At 41.8% G+C, this 19,703-nt stretch overlaps 1 protein-coding gene across 1 annotated transcript in view; it reads right to left on the bottom strand.

The window, feature by feature from the left end:
* LOC135486556 (zinc transporter 7-like) overlaps positions 1-19,703 on the bottom strand; it is a 144,465-nt gene that overhangs the window by 49,645 nt on the left and 75,117 nt on the right. The window contains exons 7-8 of the mRNA XM_064769425.1: positions 14,905-15,040; positions 10,441-10,531 (exon numbers count right to left, since the gene is read on the bottom strand). Coding sequence (XP_064625495.1) covers positions 10,441-10,531; positions 14,905-15,040 — 227 coding nt within the window. The remainder of the gene's footprint in view (positions 1-10,440; positions 10,532-14,904; positions 15,041-19,703) is intronic.

Below are 19,703 nucleotides of genomic sequence, written 5' to 3'. Positions count from 1 at the left end.
TTCCGCCTCGCTACATCCGCCCTCGCTACATCCGCGAAAGGTTTCAAATACGGAAATATCCTCAGAAGATCATTAAAAGGTAAGGAAATAAAGCTAACCTTCAAACACAAATAGAAAAATGGTTGCATAGATAGATTGGTAGGCATTAATTCGGCATGTAGGCATTAATTTGGCGTGCGAGTTAATTCATAGATCCACCGCATCACCACCGCCCCTCGCGCCGCCATCAGCCATTTTGCGATTCGCACGTGTGTTTCATCCTCCTCATCATTCAGCATCTTTCCTTCACATTTACAGGTAAACGAACGCTATATTTCTCCAGCATGATCTCATTCTCTTCAAGTAATCATAAACAATATTCACATGCACTTAAAAGTGCCTTTTCCGCGTAATTCGCTTTCATATCGAGCGATTAAAAAATGCACTGGCCCTGTGCTGCAGCATCTTACTCTTATTCTTGGTCGCATGTATGCATGCATGCTAGCGTGCATTACTATAGGCCTACTGCATGTGCATGTTTTCATGCGAGTGATTGATAGATGAGCGGAGCGTTGCATCTCCTGATGTCTACTACAACTTTGCACAGACAAAATACATCATCATCATCATCATCAGATATCAATAACGACCTAATATCATTAATGGGATGGATTCAGGATTGGTATGGCATTGACATTGGCATTGGCATTGCATCGAATCGCGAATCGAGCGATTCAAAAGTCAAGTTTTTGCCATTATGTCGTTGACAGTGGCATTCAATTCACTTTCAACAATTCGCAAATATAAATCCCCCCATTTTTTAAACCCCGTCTTAAACCACGTACTTCCCATCCCAATATAGAATAATGTCAACAAAAACACGCCGTCACAGCGTGCACAATATTTTCAACAACACGTGCTTGCGCAAGAAAATTGCCGAGCCACCTCCCACCTCCGCTATCAACTAATCAGATGTCCTGTTCAAATGGTCCCCTCCATGCGCGCATCATCCACCAATCAAAATCGACGTCACTGACGCCAGCATGCAAGATGGCGGCGCCCATAGCTGAAGGAAAAATGCTGCTTTTTCACCTCGAGACAGCCATTTATTCACAAATAGCTCATCTTAGGACACAATGTACCCATCGGAGAAAAGATTTACGCACACATCGGTAACTTAAACCAGTCTGGCGCCAATCGCTGGCTGATATCGAGTACATCACCAGTCTGCACCATCTTGGTTTTCCGAGAATTGGTTTAGCATTGTGGACGCCTGTATGTCATGTACATGGTTACATACTTCCCTTTTCAAGAAGTATCACACTCATGAAAATGAAATGGCCAGGGCCATTGTGCTCACCTCATGTGGAGGAAAGATGGATAAAGAGCATGATATTGTGTCATGTAGTGTTAGGTTTGATGTAGGTCCAAGCAATTACAATTTCCCCAAAATGGCCAATTTACAGTACATTCGACCTCTGTGACCTTGAAAAGTAGGTCAAATCAAAGAAGACCCGGGTGACACATTGAATGGTTGTTAGAATTAGATGTACCTATGATATAAAATTGGTGCCAATCGGGCAAGTCATTACTAGGAATAATGGCATTTTGATGAATTTAGGATTTGGCCCCCTCCCTGGTGGCCAAACGGCAAATCAGATCGCACCAAACTTCGGTACCTGAGATCACCTGACCAAGGGGTACATGTGTACTTAATTTGTGATCAATAGTCATTGCAGTTAAGAAACGTGCCATAGTTACGGCCTGACGGCGAATTTACGTCATTCGACCTCTGTGACCTTGACAAGAAGGTCAAATTGAAAACCTGTGTGACATATACTGTATGGTGGTTAGATGTACCCATGATATCAAATTGGTGGCAATCGGGCAAGAAGTTAAGGAATAATCACATTTTTAAGGTTTTTGGATTTTGCCCCCTGGTGGTCAAGTGGTAAATCATATTGGACCAAACTTCGGTCCCTGAGATCACCTGACTAAGGGGTAAATGTGTACCAAATTTGGTATCAATAGTCATTGCAGTTTAGAAATGTGCCATCGTTACATCCTAACGGCCAATTTACACCATTTGACCTCTGTGACCTTGAAAAGGAGGTCAAATCAAAAACCCGGAGGATATATGATGCACCTTTGCTAGAAGTACCTACCATATTTTTTTCAAAATTTCCCGACTACTATTAAGGGAGATATTGCATATTTTCGTTTGGCCCCCTGGTGGCCAAACCATGAAACGAATCGGACCGAAACTTGGTCTCCAAGGTGTCATTACATAAGGGTACATGTGTACCAAGTTTCAACTCAATAGCTCTAACAGTTACGAAACGTGCCCTGCTAACGGACGACGGACGACGACGGACGACGACGACGACGGACGCCACGGTATGGGATAAGCTCACCTCTGCTAAGAGGTGAGCTAAAAAGTGTAACTCGGAAATCTAAACCCACCATTACATTCCTCAATGTTTAATCTGCCTCCAGAACTGGTTTTAGTAAAAATTCTCGAAAGTTTATTTTGTACACAAAAATGAGTTTCACCAATGCAATTATGCATGTAGTACTGTAGTAATTTTGGTTCAGCATTGAACAAAAGTCAAAAGGGGCAATATGACAAGGCCACCACTGCATTTAACTTCCTGTATAGACAACCTTCACACCCTCTTGGTGCATACAGCTTAACATCCCTTCTTTATTCCAGCTCATTTATCAAGCCGTCCTACTGCTAACGCCCACCACAATCCAATCGCCTACCTCCAAGATAAAGATCAAGGTCAGTACATGGTGACAAACTTCATGAACAGAGTCCTATTTGCAGGTGGAGACCACAACACGACAACAAGCACAGAACTCACTCAATCCCCAGTATTCCACTGCAACAGTAGTCGCAAGGAAGTCGTCTTGACACAAACGTAATCAAGCTTCATCTCCACCCCTGTCTCCAGAACTGGTTTTTGTCAAAATTATCGACGGTTTATTTTGTACACAAATGAGTTTCACCAATGCATGTAGTAATTTCGGTTCAGTATTGTATTCTCTGATAACTGAGATGGTGCACACTGAATATTTGGGAACTTAAGGACAAAAGGGCCCTGACTTGGCCACCACTGCATTTAACTTCCTGTATAGACAACCTTCACACCCTCTTGGTGCATACAGCTTAACACCCCTTCTTTGATTCCAGGTCAATTATCAAGCCGTCCTACTGCTAACGCCCACCACAATCCAATCGCCTACCTCCAAGATAAAGATCAAGGTCAGTACATGGTGACAAACTTCATTAACATAGTCCTCCTATCAGCAGGTGGACACCAAAACACAACAAGAAGCACGGAACTCACTCAATCCCCAGTATTCCACTGCAACAGTACTCGCAAGGAAGTCGTCTTGACACAAACGTAATCAAGCTTCATCTCCACCCCTGTCTCCAGAACTGGTTTTTGTCAAAATTATCGACGGTTTATTTTGTACACAAATGATTTTCACCAATGCATGTAGTAATTTCGGTTCAGCATTGTATTCTCTGATAACTGAGATGGTGCACACTGAATATTTGGGAACTTGAGGACAAAAGGGCCCTGACAAGGCCACCACTGCATTTAATCCTGTATAGACAACCTTCACACCCTCTTGGTGCATACAGCTTAACACCCCTTCTTTGATTCCAGGTCAATTATCAAGCCGTCCTACTGCTAACGCCCACCACAATCCAATTGCCTACCTCCAAGATAAAGATCAAGGTCAGTACATGGTGACAAACTTCATGAACATAGTCCTATTTGCAGGTGGAGACCACAACACGACAACAAGCACAGAACTCACTCAATCCCCAGTAAAGCTTCATCTCCACCCCTGTCTCCAGAACTGGTTTTTGTCAAAATTATCGACGGTTTATTCTGTACACAAATGATTTTCACCAATGCATGTAGTAATTTCGGTTCAGTATTGTATTCTCTGATAACTGAGATGGTGCACACTGAATATTTGGGAACTTGAGGACAAAAGGGCCCTGACTAGGCCACCACTGCATAATGGTCGCACGCTAACAGCAACTGCTTTCTACTCTTACAGACTTCAGGTTAGAGATGTCGCCAGTACAATTATGCGAGGACGCCGCCTCCTTCAACAATATGCAGTTGATCAATGGGCCAAAATCATGAACTCAAGACTACAATGGGTTAGACAAAATCAGAAATCGATTCGTGCAGAAAAGTACCGAGGCCTTCTGGATGCTGTTCAAGCAGGTGATACCAACAACCCAGGACGAAAACTTATCTTACCACCTACCATCTACGGCTCACCACGGTTTTACTCTGAAGCCTTTCAAAACGCCATGGCCATTGTTCGTCACCTAGGCAAACCCGACTTCTTCATAACCTTCACTACAAATCCAAAATGGCCAGAAATCCAAGCTGAACTTCATGAAGGAGAAAAAACCCAAGATCGACCAGACCTTTGTGCACGAGTCTTCAAGATGAAGTACGATGCTCTCTTGAAAGATCTTCTAAAACAACATGTCATGGGTAAAGTGCAAGCCCACACAGCCACTATTGAATGGCAGAAACACGGCCTCACCCACGCACACATACTCCTGATTATGCAACCAGACGATAAGCCCAAATCTCCAGAGAAGATAGACACCGTCGTCAGTGCCGAATTACCAGACAGCCTCTCCAATCCTCAACTCCACAAAGTCATAACTGCCAATAACATTCACGGACCCTGCGGTCCAGTCAACATGCACAGCCCATGCATGAATGGTACCGGTATGGAGAGAAAGTGCAGCAAAAACTTTCCAAAAGACTACATTGATGCAACAACAGTCACAGATGACAGTTACCCCAAGTACAAACGTCGTTCTCCAACTCAAGGTGGTCACACCCATACACTACAGATCCATGGTGAAGAGTACACTGTTGACAATTCCTTTGTTGTACCATACAACCCTTACCTTTCCCTACGCTATTCAGCCCACATCAATGTTGAAGTAGTCCACTCCATCCAAGCTGTAAAATACCTCTACAAATACATAACGAAAGGTCAAGATCGTGTTATGCTACAACTGACTGATGGGACAACTGTTCATGATGAGATAGAAACATACCTAAACGCCAGATACATCTCTGCAAGTGAGGCCTTTTGGAGAATATACTTCCCCCTACACCAAAAATACCCTCCAGTCGAAAAACTGCCCTGCCACTTGCCAGGAGAACAAGTTGTCCTATTTGAACCCGACGCTGCTGCAAACACCGTTCAAAATGGTCCGCCTATCACGAAGTTGACAGCCTTCTTCACTACAAATGCAACTGATAAGGAAGCTAAAAACATCACCTACCCAGACTTCCCACGCTATTTCACTTGGAATGCCTCAAAAAAAGCCTGGCAACGACGAAAACGCGGTACTTCTCTTGACCAAAATCATCAATTCGTAGCAGACACAATTGGCCGTATACCCACCATCGCCCTTACACCTCACCAATCCGAACTGTACTACCTACGCATGTTGCTGCACCATAAACCAGGACCATGCAGCTACGAAGATATTCGTACAATAGATGACACACTGTGCCCCACCTTTCGAGATACCTGCAACAAACTAGGCCTCAATATCTGATGACAATGAAATCAACCTCGCAATGACTGAAGCCTCCTCCATCAAATTTGGAAATCAACTACGCTATTTCTTCACCACACTTCTGATGTACTGTCGACCAGCAGATCCACCAGCATTCTGGGCAAAATGGCAAGTTGAACTATCCCAAGACTTCCTGCACCGCGACAAACTGCAGATACCAAACGATGCCATCTTAAACGAGGTTCTCCTGTACCTGCAAAGAATTTTAGATCAAGACAACCTGGACCTGAATAGGGATTTCAACCTGCCTTCTCCAGACCTAAGTCTTCTACAGACTGCAACAACCCCGCAAGTTATCCAGGAAGAAACAGATTTTGATACGACGTCACTAACAGAATCCTTACCTATGCAAATAAGCTCCCTCAATAACGACCAACAAGTTGTATATCAAGCAATACTAGAAAGTGTCAACAATAATAGCGGAAAAATGTTCTGCCTCAATGCAAGTGGTGGTACAGGCAAAACCTATGTCCTCAACATTCTTTTGAACACAGTACGAGCAAATAAGGACATCGCCCTGGCAACAGCGCTGTCAGGCATAGCAGCGACGCTCCTGCACAGTGGCAGAACACTTCACTCCCGTTGCAAAGTCCCTATCAACATTCAAGAACATTCCACTTGCAATATTACTACCAGAGATGCCACAGCTGAACTCCTTCGCCGCGCAAACCTGCTTATCATTGACGAAGTCTCCATGGGCCACCGCTACATATTCGAATGCATAGATCGATCACTTCAAGACATACGAGGCAACCCAAGCCACTTCGGCGGACTAACAGTAGTGTTTGCTGGAGACTGGAAACAAATACTACCGGTTGTACGACGCGGCAGCAGGCCACAAATAGTCAATGCCTGCCTAAAGAACTCCGAAATTTTGCAACACGTTCAAATGCTGAACCTAACGCAGAATATGCGCAAAAGCTCAGATGAGGAGGACTTTGCTGCATACCTCATGACCATTGGTAATGGTCTGGAAAGCACACACCCACATGTAGGTCCAAACAAGATTCTTATCTCAGATGACCTAGCCATAAATGCTGACAGCATACAAGATCTCACACACTTTGTCTTCAACAACCTTACTGAGCACTATACCAACCCAGAGTGGATGGCGTCTAGAGCAATTATAGCCCCAACCAACAAAGCTGTCGAAGAAGTCAACGCCAATGTCATTCACAACTTCCCCGGCCAGCCAACAGAATATCGAAGCTGCGACACCCTCCTGGAAGATGACCACCAATACCCACTAGAGTTCATCAACAGCCTAAACCCTTCAGGACTACCACCGCATAAACTCAACTTGAAAACCAACTGTACTATAATGCTCTTGAGAAACTTCGACCCCATCAACGGCCACTGCAATGGCACAAGATATACTGTCCTCCACCTACGCCCACATGTCATTGAAGCCGCCATAGCCACAGGCACGCATGCTGGGAAGAAACTTTTCATACCCCGGATACCATTAGTACCCAGTGAAGACCTCTTCCCTTTTCGAATGCAGAGACGGCAGTTTCCTGTCAAACTTGCTTTTGCAATTACTGCAAACAAATCTCAAGGCCAAACTCTACAGCGAATAGGCATTTACCTCCTACAAGATATGTTCTCCCACGGACAATTGTACGTGGCAATGAGCCGTGTAGGAAGAAGACAAAACATCAAAATACTTGCCAAAGACGCACACAACAACAAAACCAACTATACCAGTAACGTCGTCTACTACGAAGTCTTACAGTGAATAACCTACCCAGGCTCCACAGCAACTACCAAATCCTACCACATCTTTTAGAAACGAGTCAATACACTACATGTACATGTATTTGTAACGTTTCTTTGCCCACACAAACCCCGTCCCACAACCCATACCATCAAAATTACCTAATACCATATCTTTTACTTTCAGACACCACCAGAAAATATCAGATCCATATTTTCTTCTCTACCAACTTCAATAGCTTATGACAGTGTACTCTGTTTTCTTTGTTGTATATCATCAATCAGTACTCTCTATGTCCAAAACACTGTCACCAAGGATCCCAGGAACAATATATTGCAAGCACTGCTCCCAAATAACCAATGGTTTCCATGGATTTCTCGATTCTTTCACATCCTTGAATTTCCTGCAAGACTGTTAATGGCTAATGATATATTTCAATCGCAGCACTGGTGTAATCATTGTATTTTCTTTGTTGTACATCATCAATCAGTACTCTCTTATGTCACAAAGTACATCTCAGGGAAGAATGTAATTTACAGTGAACATTTCTCCAAAAAGACCAGTGGCTTACGTGACCTTTGCAAATATGACTTCTTACCACATGCTCTATTCTATTGTAAATAAACTCGCTATACCTGCATGTTTTAAATTCACACCTCAGAAACATTGGTACCACTCCTCCGCAGTTGATCACTATTTCACCAGGCTCTTTCAAGTTCCTATGATCTAATACATTCTGTTGTAAAGTCAGGTGCCACACTTATAGCCCAAGACAATTATAGCCTGTATAGTCAGTGTGCATACAAGTGCACTGCCAGCACACCCCTACACTCAACAAACCTACTTCACAATATAAATTCACACCCCAAAAGGTTTTAATTGTGCTGGAGCTATGGCGTATCACTTGACGTTATATTATGTGCTCCGAAACAGTGTTGTCTCCACTTTCCTATCTTCGAATCTCGGTCAACTGTAAATACAGATTACAATTTCATTGTCTACAAGACTGTCGATGCCTAAGGTTATTCTTCATTCTCACGAAACCAGTCGACAGAGCTAAAAAAATAACAAATCCTTTTCATATTGTGTTCCAACAACCCCAATTTATTATGACAGTGTTAAGAACTTTATTAGTTGTACCATACAGCAAAATAACACAGCAGTTTCTAATTACACACTACTGTCATCCTAATTGTCTTCACGAATCTCCAGTAGAACTTAGCAGCCAAAAAGATGTGCCTTGCCTTCAGGCCAAATCTCATGACAGTCTTTATTCTGTTGTATATAAACTGCCAATCTTTATTCTGTTGTATATAAACTGCCAATCTTTATTCTGTTGTATTTTAACTGCCAATCTTTATTCTGTTGTATATAAACTGCCAATCTTTATTCTGTTGTATATAAACTGCCAATCTTTATTCTGTTGTATATAAACTGCCAATCTTTATTCTGTTGTATATAAACTGCCTATACTTGCACGTGTTCACACCTTAAGGACAAAGTAACCACTCCACTGAGGATCATGATTTTTAACCCGCCTCTTTCAATAGTTCGTTTGTCATGATGTACTATATTTTGTTGTAGAATGTAAGGTAAGGAGGCACACTTATATCCCAACCAAATTTTAGCCTGTATAGTGTACGTGCATACATGTGTGCCAGCACACCGCTTCACTCTATGGACTATAATAATGCTCGGACTATAACAAAACCCTTCTCCCTATGTACCTCACTGCACATATTTTCTCCACAACAATGCTGTCACCACTATTATCTTTGCATCACGCAAAAAACAATGTAATTCCATACTGTTTTAATACTCGCCGCTCTGTAGAAACACAACTCCTGCCAAAATTCATTACCCAAGGGTACTACATTCATAGTCAAACCTGCTGCTGAAAATGTTCACATGAATTGTATGTCTATAACACTACTTATTAACTACCTCATATTGTGCCAACTGATATACAATGTATCTGCACATTGTTAATATTCATATACATGTAGTTACAAGACACATAGCCAAATGATGCACTTACATGTCCAACCCAAAATCTATTTCAGTCTTGCACAATACCTTATTCATTAGCCAAATTTTGATAACACTTGCAAGTGTTCATTTGTCCATGTTCCCATGTATTATTGTATTATCCGTATAGAACAGCCTTTCCTGCTGACAGCAAAGAACCTCTTTAAAATTTTAAATTCTTTATAGTCATTGTTATTATTGTTGTTAATGTTGCAAGAACAATAGAATAAAAGTTTTATCTCCAAAATGACGTCCACCTTTTTTCTCAAAACAGTCCAACACAGGCTCATGACAAAAATGCTTCCTCCACGTCATGCAGCTCCTCCTCAAAAGACAGCAAATGAACCCCCAATGCTCAAAGGAACCCCTAATTAAGTCAAGGAGCATTCTCACGATGCCACCATTGTCTTTACAGTACAAAGTATCAAGGATATTATCAACATGTCATCATAGCTGACACCCCCTTTCCAGGATCCTAATGCGAACAATGCCTTCCATCCCAAAGTCCACTTTCAAAACAATTCCACCACTATCAACAGAACACTCCCCTTTGAGGACAGCATTCATCAAACCCAAGAGCATCACTCATAAAGACGTTCCATCATACTCCGGGCACCTCATAAAGTACAACAACGGAAACTTCAGCCCAGTGTCCAGAGAACTCACAACAAAACGTGTCATCAGCACACATTTCATGTGCTTGCTGGAGACCACTTTACACCCCACCTCCCGCCAGAGGACCTCAAAATGAAAACAAAGTCACAACCACCTCCAACCTATCACAAACCAGCACCCCATTTACACCAAACCCACAACATACCAGCACCCACACAATCCAATTTTTATACCTCGAACTGCCCGCGCCTCGGGTATATGCTTGTAATTAGAATCGTTAATTATCATAATTTCAGGACATTTTAACAGGCTAAAAAATTGGCAATGGTATTACAGCCTAATTTTCCATAAACTACATCAAAGCAAAGCAGACCCATGCTAGGAATGCATGATTGCCTAAATGACACAATGCATGCAAAATATCCACACTGATCTAGAAATGGAGGTGACCTACCCTTTGGTAACAACCTGGTAAGGTGCCATCAAGTTCACGAGGTTGTCGTTGCATTAGAATACCGATAGAATCACGCAACAATGGTAAAACACTGCAAAAGGATAAAAAAGAGACCACATTATCTAATAAAGGACAAATGGCATTATAAAGGGCAACTTTACATCACTGTTGGCTTCCCAGGCACATTCCATTCAACAGTATCATTTCCCATCATGAAATAGAGCACATCAAATGGCAATTAAAATGAAATGGCCAGGGGTCATGTGATCACCTGTTGTCAATCAAATGAAGAAAGTATTGTTGTGGTACAACAAGTTTGATATCTGTGACCTTGGAAATATGATGCAGGTCAAAATGCTTCAACCACAATGATAAGCTGGATCAATTAATGACATACAATTTAAGATCACACATTATGGTGGCACTAAACAGTGGGGAAGGGGTCTGTTTTGTCCCCCCAGAGAAATGTAGTTCTTAAGACGCAGGCCGTTTCCATGTTCATGAATGGGTCCATCCTGTTCCAAACTATTTACTTTGACGCCCTGGCCTTAGTTTCCATGTGCAGAGGGATCTTTGGCGATTTTATGAGCCCAGCATCTGTGCCATTTGAAACGGGTCTCAATCACCAGTTTGGCCTCAATATGTAACAGACCTTCCATCTGCCACGTGAGGTTGGGCGTAGTTGTGCGAGTGTCTATTATGTTCGTCCAAATTCTAGGCCATATAGCGAAAAAATAGCAAAGACAACCCCATGTTTTCACATCAAATAAAGAAACTAGATGCATTTGCTTAACTGCCGGTGGTAGTGACATTCCCAAATCATTCATTTCAAACCGATTAAGGCCCGTTTGAAGATCGCACACACCACGCATTTCTTGGTCAATTATTTACCATTTTCAGGATCCAAGTGGTGTCGAAGGTGGTGCCACCAATCTATCGGTGCACCTATGAATTAAATGCAATGAAAATGCTGTAGACTTCTTCTCCGGATTCATACGAACCCAGAAATGTATAGATTATGGTGCCTGTGATGTATGATTATGCCTTAGCAGCAACTGAAATACAACCTCGTGTGGGTTGCCCGGGGCCTATTTGACCCTTGACACTGTCCTCCACACTGTGTAGTGCCACCTAAGTGTTTCTTGAGATATGCCCAACATAGAATTTGATGACCTTTACCTCTTTATACCCAAAAACTACGACACATTGACCTAAATCTTTGTCAACATGTAGAGATGCCTAATTGGTGTCTACATCTAGAATTTGAAGAGTCAGTCTGGGACAAGTAGTGACAAAATGTGTCAGTAACAGTGAAAATTTATCGTTTGACCTCTGTGACCTAGAAATTTAGGTCAAGGTCAAAACGTTTCCACCACAATGTAAAGCTTGTTCACATTAATCAATGACATATATTAGAAGATCACGCAAAGAAGGTTTCTTGGTATATGACTGATATAGGATTTTATGACACCGAGTTACTTGTACCTGAAAAAAATTCACACTGACCTAAATCTTTGACAACACGTGGCGATGCCCAATAAGTGTCTACATATCAACTTTAAAGAGTCTATGACAAATAGTGAAGAAATGGCCACCATCCGTGAAATATCAAAGTTTCACCTCTGTGACCTTGAAATGTAGGTCAAATCAAAACCCGGGTGGTATGGGATGTAACATTATTAGATACACAGACCACAAAAATGCCATTGCTCTCGCTTCAACCACTAGTTTAAAAGTGGCAAAAAACTGATTTTCAAGATGGTTGCCTAGAGACCAGAAAGTAGGTAGAATAGCGAATACCAAATATAAAGTAAAATCAGGTATTTGTAGCCCCTGTCTAATTTTAGCCCCTGGCAATGTTTTTGATTCATATTCCGGTAACCATGGAATTATTCAGCCAACGCAAGAATGGATATGAAGGAGGTGACACTTGAGTATCACAACATAAATCGTTTTGGATTATGCAACATGTTATGTAAGAGCTTTTGCTATTAGAAGTAAACAAATCAGACACATGCACAAAAAGAGCTGGGATCGAACTTTTTGCAGGTATGAATTTTCCATAATTAAAGACCATTGATATATTTCAAACTTGGTTCAGGTGATCAATATTGAGTGTAGAGAATGTTGTATGTGGCATTTGTGACTCGCTCTACCAAAACTAGGCGCTTGTCGCATCTGAACTCGACAGGTTGATACGGACTTGTTGTTCATTTCCCTATTGTAGACCTTTTGTGAAATCTATTACAAACTTATTTGGTCACATTTCACAAAAGGTCTACAATAGGGAAATGAACAACAAGTCCGTATCAACCTGTCAAGTTCAGATGTGACAAGCGCCTAGTTTTGGTAGAGCGGGTCACATTTGATGTAATTATCAAAATAAAATTTTTCGGAGACACTTAAGTGATGCCAGCTATGGTTGGGGTTGATATATGACCCATAACTGAAACTACAGTTTAATGGTGCACGACAAGACCATCAAGCTGTTGTCTAACACAAGGTGTAATGTACAAAAGAAGTGATAAATAGAACTTTGTGTTTTTACACCAGTTTAAAGTCAGTCTGATTTGCAACGATATTGTTTAAATTTTTGGTAACTAGTAAGTGATTGCATTGAACATCCCTTAATGTGTTCAGTAAATACTGTTTGATACCAGGAAAATGTCGTCGTCAACCTAGATTGGAATAATACGGAAAGTTTTATTACCAAGGAAGACCATAAACTAAACCTGGTAAAAAAATGTTCTCATACATAAAAAAACATGCAACTTTGAATTTAAGTCAGGGGCTACAAGTACCCCAAGGCCATGGGGTATTTGTAGCTCCTGACCCAAGTCTTGTATTGTCTCTCAGAGGCATTGTTTTAGATTAAGTGTCCTAAATTGCAGGCTGTAAAATTGGAAGAAGTGCCACTACAAGATGCAGGCCGGTTTTGGTAAATCTGCCTGGAAATCTCTTGCATAACCAAAGTTATAGGTGAAAAAGGGGCTACAATTACCCCATTTTACATCTCGGCATATTGCCCAAAGCTACCATCATGCCAAATTTTAGCCATCTAACACCAGCGGTTACGAAATGTACTCTGCTAACAGACGCTGGATGCCACGGTATCTTATAAGCTCCCCAGGGTGAGCTAGAAACTGACCCAAGTATTACGCTATTTCAATTTTAATCACAATTTGACCAGAGTGAGGCCTCTGTGCAGTGATCATTTTAGTGCAGATCGATGCATGGCGACCGGCTGCCTGGACCTGAGGACGAATATGAAGATGTCATCACGGTGCGTGCACTCCATTACCCCGCTTCTGCAATGACAATTGAAAAGATGATGCGTCATAATTGCGGTGTGACGCCAAGTTGAAAATTATTGTGCACTTGTGTGACACAAAAGGTTATTTGCCATTTTAAGCATGCACGACTTCTCGTGCAAAATCCTTCGCGCCTGGAGTTGATCGTGCTGCAATTAACAAATAATGGTATCTGCTATCTAAGAGCGGAGACAATTTTTACCAGAGATTGAAAACTCACCGGGGGTTATTGGAGAGATATTTTTCTTCAGGTTGGGCACCTTAACGGGTCTGGCCAGGGTGTTGAACTTGCCAAAATTCCCCCATTTTGTAAAAGGGAAGTCACAATGTCATCACATATTATTCTGATGAAAATAGAAAACCATTTCATCTGCTTCTTTCTTCCTTTCCTTTCAATTTTCTTTTACTTCCATTACTTTCTCGGGTAAATTCAAAACATTTGGTGGTAGTTGACCATTCTGGTGGTCAGGGTAACAAAATAAAGGAAGACCCTTTTCTCCAGATACAACATCCCTATTTACTGCAGTCTTGTGGGGTTTGTGGTCACACACAGCATCTTGAATGGCCTTGAATATGCACCCCAGCAGTGTATCATCAATGGCCAACCATCGCAAAAACGTCCTGGACACTTTATCAATGCAGTGCTGCTTTGTTTCAAGACCTATATTAGTTACCGCAAGTAGAGCTCGATAGCTTGCCATCCGCATGGAAAGGGTTAACACCTGCATATAGCAATTAGTGATATTTCTTACTGCGCTTGCACTGCTTTCAAGGTACTAACAAACTATTATCACAGTTTCTTGCACTAGTCATGAAATTTTGCTGCGAGCATACCCTGTCAAATGCAATGTATGCTATGTAAACACATATTTTGATCAGCACCTGGGTGCTGAACCTCTCTGATTAATTGCATGATCATATGCAAGGGAGACTAAAGGAAGGAGCCAGGTAGGCTAAAGTTGTACGAAACCCTGAGCAGTGTGTCTTCTACCTTACAAATTAATCAGCACTATTTACACTTGCATGAAGATATCAACAAGTTATGCAAGACCAACTTTCACAGCGGCGCATAATAGTCACCTGCACACCACCCTTTGGACACCTGGCTCCTGCCTGCAGTCCTCCTTTTAGAAGAAATACACTTTTGACGCACCTGAATCCTATTAAAATAGCTATGAACATGGAACAAATGGGATCTGCTATCATCCAATTGAAGTAGTATATAAGAAGCGATGAAATGATGACGCCTACACTTCCTAGGGTATCAGCAAGTATATGAAGGAAGACACCTGCAGAGGAAGAAGGAGAGAATGTTATTAGCACCAATGAAAGCCCACCTCAACAGTAGTGAAACCTAGCTGAGGAAACTAAAGACTTCACTTTGCTACCAAAATAACCTGGGGCTATATTGCAATAAGTACATGTTCATGCTGCATTCCTTACAATGAAACGGCCAGGGGCCATTGTGCTCACCGTATACATCTTTTAGTAGGCAGGATCATGCTTAGTTTACAGGTGAATATGGTGAACACAATCAGGCATGAAGACTTTTTTTAGATGTGTATTGATGTCAAGTAATAAGACAGGGCAGTATAAATAAGTTTATGATCCAACCAATAATTGTCTATGACATCAACAAGATCAATATCGTGTGATTGCTAAGAGTCCCTGCAATAAAGATTTCATCGAAAAAAAGTCATTAATAAGCGAGATATTGCACGTCCTACCTTTTCAGTTTTGACCCCCTGGTGGCCAAATCAAGAATCAGATCAGGCCAAGATTCGGCGTCAGAGATTATCTGATGTAGGGGGTTACATGTACCAACTTTCAAGTTCATAGCTTCAGCAGTTAAAAAACGTGCCATAGTTACACTCTAACGGCCAATTTACGCCATTTGACCTCTGTGACCTAGAAAAGGAGGTCAAATCCAAAAATCGTACGACATGTGGTGTATCCTTGCTAGAAGTCCCTGCCATAAAAAATTTATCGAAAACAATTCACTCAAATAAGCAAGATATTGCACTTCTTACTTTTTCCATTATGGCCCCCTGGTGGCCGAATAAAGAATCAGATCGGGCCAAAATTCGGCATCAGAGGTTATCTGATGTAGGGGGTTATATGCACCAAGTTTCAAGTTCATAGCTTTAATGGTTAAGAAACGTGCCATAGTTTACACTCTAACGGCCAATTTACGCCATATGACCTCTGTGACCTTGAAAAGTAGGTCAAATTGAAAACCCGTAAGATATGTGATGCATTCTTCCTAAGAGTACCTACCATAAAAATTTTATCGAAAACAAGTCACTTATAAGCGAGATATCACACTTTTTAGATTTCCACTTTTGGCCCCCTGGTGGCAAAGTTGAGAATCAGATCTAACTGAAATTCAGCACCAGAGGCTATGTGATATAGGGGGTTATATGTACCAAGTTTCAAGTTCATAGCTTTAGTGGTTAAGAAACGTGTCATAGTTTACACTCTAATGGCCAATTTACGCCATATGACCTCTGTGACCTTGAAAACAAGGTCAAATTAAAAACCCGTATAATATAAAATGTATATTTGCTATGAGTACCTACAACAAAAGTTTTATCGACAACAAATCACTTATAAGCGAGATATCACACTTTTTCGATTTCCACTTTTGGCCCCCTGGTGGCAAAGTTAGGAATCAGATCGAACCAAAATTCAGCACCAGAGGCTATGTGATATAGGGGGTTATATGTACCAAGTTTCAAGTTCATAGCTTTAGTGGTTAAGAAACGTGCCATAGTTTACACTCTAATGGTCAATTTACGCCATATGACCTCTGTGACCTTGAAAACAAGGTCAAATTAAAAACCCGTATAATATAAAATGTATATTTGCTATGAGTACCTACAACAAAAGTTTTATCGAAAACAAGTCACTAATAAGCGAGATATCACACTTTTTAGATATCGACATTTGGCCCCCTGGTGGCCAAACAGAGAATCAGATCGGACCGAAAATCAGTGTCAGAGGTCAGCTGACCTAGGGCATTCTGTGTACAAAGTTTCAAGTTCATAGCTCTAGCAGTTAAGAAACGTGCCACTGTTAGGATACGACGACGACGACGACGACGACGACAACGACGACGACGACGTACACAGCGCTATCATATAGACTCCCCTTACGGTGAGCCAACAAGAGGTGCAAGAGTCTGGCGCTCAGCTGAAATACATGGGTACAATGTACAAATTATGGAACCTGATAGGTCTCTTTCAACCTCAATTTTGTTTACATATAGGATTTTATGACTCTGACCTACTTATACCTGAAAAAAGTCACCCTGACCAAAATCTCTGACAACATGTAGAGATGCCTAATAAGTGTCTACATATCAAATTTAAAGAGTCAATGACAATTATAATATGAGACAATTTATATAGCGCTCGAATTATGCAAGCATATTCTCAAGCAAGCATATTCTCACTAGTGCAGAAACATGTCACCATCCCTGAAATATTTAAGTTTAACACGTTGACTGCCAGGGCGAAATTTGAATTCTGACCCCAGGTGCTAAAGTTAGGTTTTTAGTGCAGTCGATACAATAGCCCATAGAGACTACAAATGGATGGTGACAAGGTTCCTACACCTATGTATAGTACAAAAAAGACAGAATCGAATATACTCGTAGTTGGCACCACTAAAGGACCATTTCCCCTAGTGCCAAGTTGCGAGTCATACTCTGGCAATGGCAGAAAATTTTCTGACAGGAGGCCATGCTACAAGTCGTAGTCTGGCCTCCTGACAGGAAGTTCTCTGCCATTGCCAGCGTACGACTCGTAGCTTGTCACTGAAGGAAAACTGTCGACAGTGTGATCTTGAAATAAACAATTGTACATTCGCAATTGCCGCCTTTTCTGTATGATATGTCGTCTGCTCTCACTTTGCACCATGTGGTACATTTTCTAACTGACCTTGGGCGTGGTCAGGCCTTTTTTTCTCGGTAAACATGGCGCAAACTGCGAGTCAAGTGGCTGACCAGCTTATGCTGGAGGAATCTGACATGGATAATGCAGACGAATCGGTAATGAGCGCTGATCCTTCTGATAAAGATACTAATACCCCTGATAATGCGGCAAGCAACGACTCCATGGTTCTTTGGCGAGGAAGGTTACTGTTCAGGCAGTACATAAAGAACAAGAAACACAAATACGGGATGAAGTTGTACGAGCCCTGCGAGTTCAACGGGATTGTACTCAGGCTTAGTCTCTACACTGGTGAAGGGTACCCGGATTCCCACGACCTTGGTCAAACTGGAGCAAAAGTCCTGTATCTTCTTCGTGATGACTTCTTGGACAAGGGCTACGCTGTCTACACTGACAACTTCTACAATTCGGTCTCCCTTTGTAAGAAGTTAGCCAATCGGTCGACATACTTCTGCGGAACCCTCCATAGTGATCGGAAGGAGAACCCTAAGCATGTGATCAACAAGAAGCTGAAGAAGGGCAAAATGACTTGGGCATGGTCTGAGTCAGTTGTTGTTTGCAAGTGGAAGGACAAACGAGAGGTATTCACCATAAGCAATATGCACCGCGTTGAGATGGTGTAGGTCCGCAACCGGAATAACAAGGCATCGCAAAAACCCAATGTTGTGGGCGATTACAATAAGGGCATGTCTGGTATCGACAGATCTGATCAAATGCTGTCATATTACTCAGCTCTATGCAAAACCATTAGATGGTACAAGAAGATTGGGCTTCACTTGCTTGAGATTTGGGTGTCGAATGCCCATATGTTGTATTCTGCTGAAACTGGCACCGCAATGCGCCAACTCAAGTTTCGTGACACCATCATCAAGCACCTACTTAGGCCAGAAGTTATGGAACGCATAGAGAGACCACCAGTAGCAGTTGCAGATGCGGACCCCTTCCACTACTTGAATTCGACTCCACCATCGGAGAAAAAACAACGACCAACGAAACCTTGCCGCGTCTGCACACGACGGGGTATCAGAAAAGAAACCAGGTACTTCTGTCCAAAATGTAAAGACAAACCAGCTCTCAGTGTGGATGTTTGTTTCAGGCACTTTCACACTGTTGGACTGACATAAGTTGGTAGAGTGGAGAAAGTAGTTACCTATGTACATGATGTACGAGATGTTGAACGTGTTTCAAAATGTTTTGTTATTTTATTGTTACTTCCTTCACAATATTTTTTGAACCGCGTACACTTGGAATCTTTGGTGATACCAAACTTCATGGTGATGCAAAACTGCACAGGAATGTGCACTATTTTTGAATTACTTTGTTGAATATATGATGTTATGCAAAGGGTTCTCCATCCATTTCTTCAGTACAGAACTTTTTCAGGAACATGAACAGCCTTTCAGGGACATACAAGCTTCATGGTCACTACTTGTAACATGACTTCCTGGTGACATTATTGTAACTTTTCGTGAGATGTTATTTGTTATTCTCATTGCCCATACACAAAACTATTGTCACAGCGGCAAAAATACTGTTAAAATGTCCCATGGGTGAAATTAACGATTTTGAAGAGGAGTTACTGTACTCCGTCTTACTACGAATTTACTCGTAGTCGGCCACCAAGGGTGACCTTCAACTACGAGTAAACTTGTGGCTGGCAGTCAACGTGTTAACCTCTGTAACCATGAAATTTGGGTCAAATCAAAAACCAAGGTGATAACAGGATGTAGCATTAGTAGATACATCGACCACAAAAATGGTGTAAATTGGCCGTTTGAGTGTAACTATGGCACGTTTCTTAACCCCTTAAGCTATGAACTTTAAATTTGGTACACAAGACTCCCTACGTCAGATAACCACTGACACCCAATTTCGGTCCGATCTGATTCTCGACTTGGCCACCAGGGAGCAATAATTAAAAAAGGTAAACGGTGCAATAACTCCCTTATTGTCGGGTCAACAATCACAGCTGTCAGACAGTCCCTGAATGATCTCTTCA

The sequence above is a fragment of the Lineus longissimus genome, chromosome 4, assembly GCF_910592395.1.
Source record: "Lineus longissimus chromosome 4, tnLinLong1.2, whole genome shotgun sequence".
Lineage (NCBI taxonomy): Eukaryota > Metazoa > Nemertea > Pilidiophora > Heteronemertea > Lineidae > Lineus > Lineus longissimus.
Note: the sequence above shows the minus strand (reverse complement) of the source record. Positions and strands in the feature narration are given on the sequence as shown.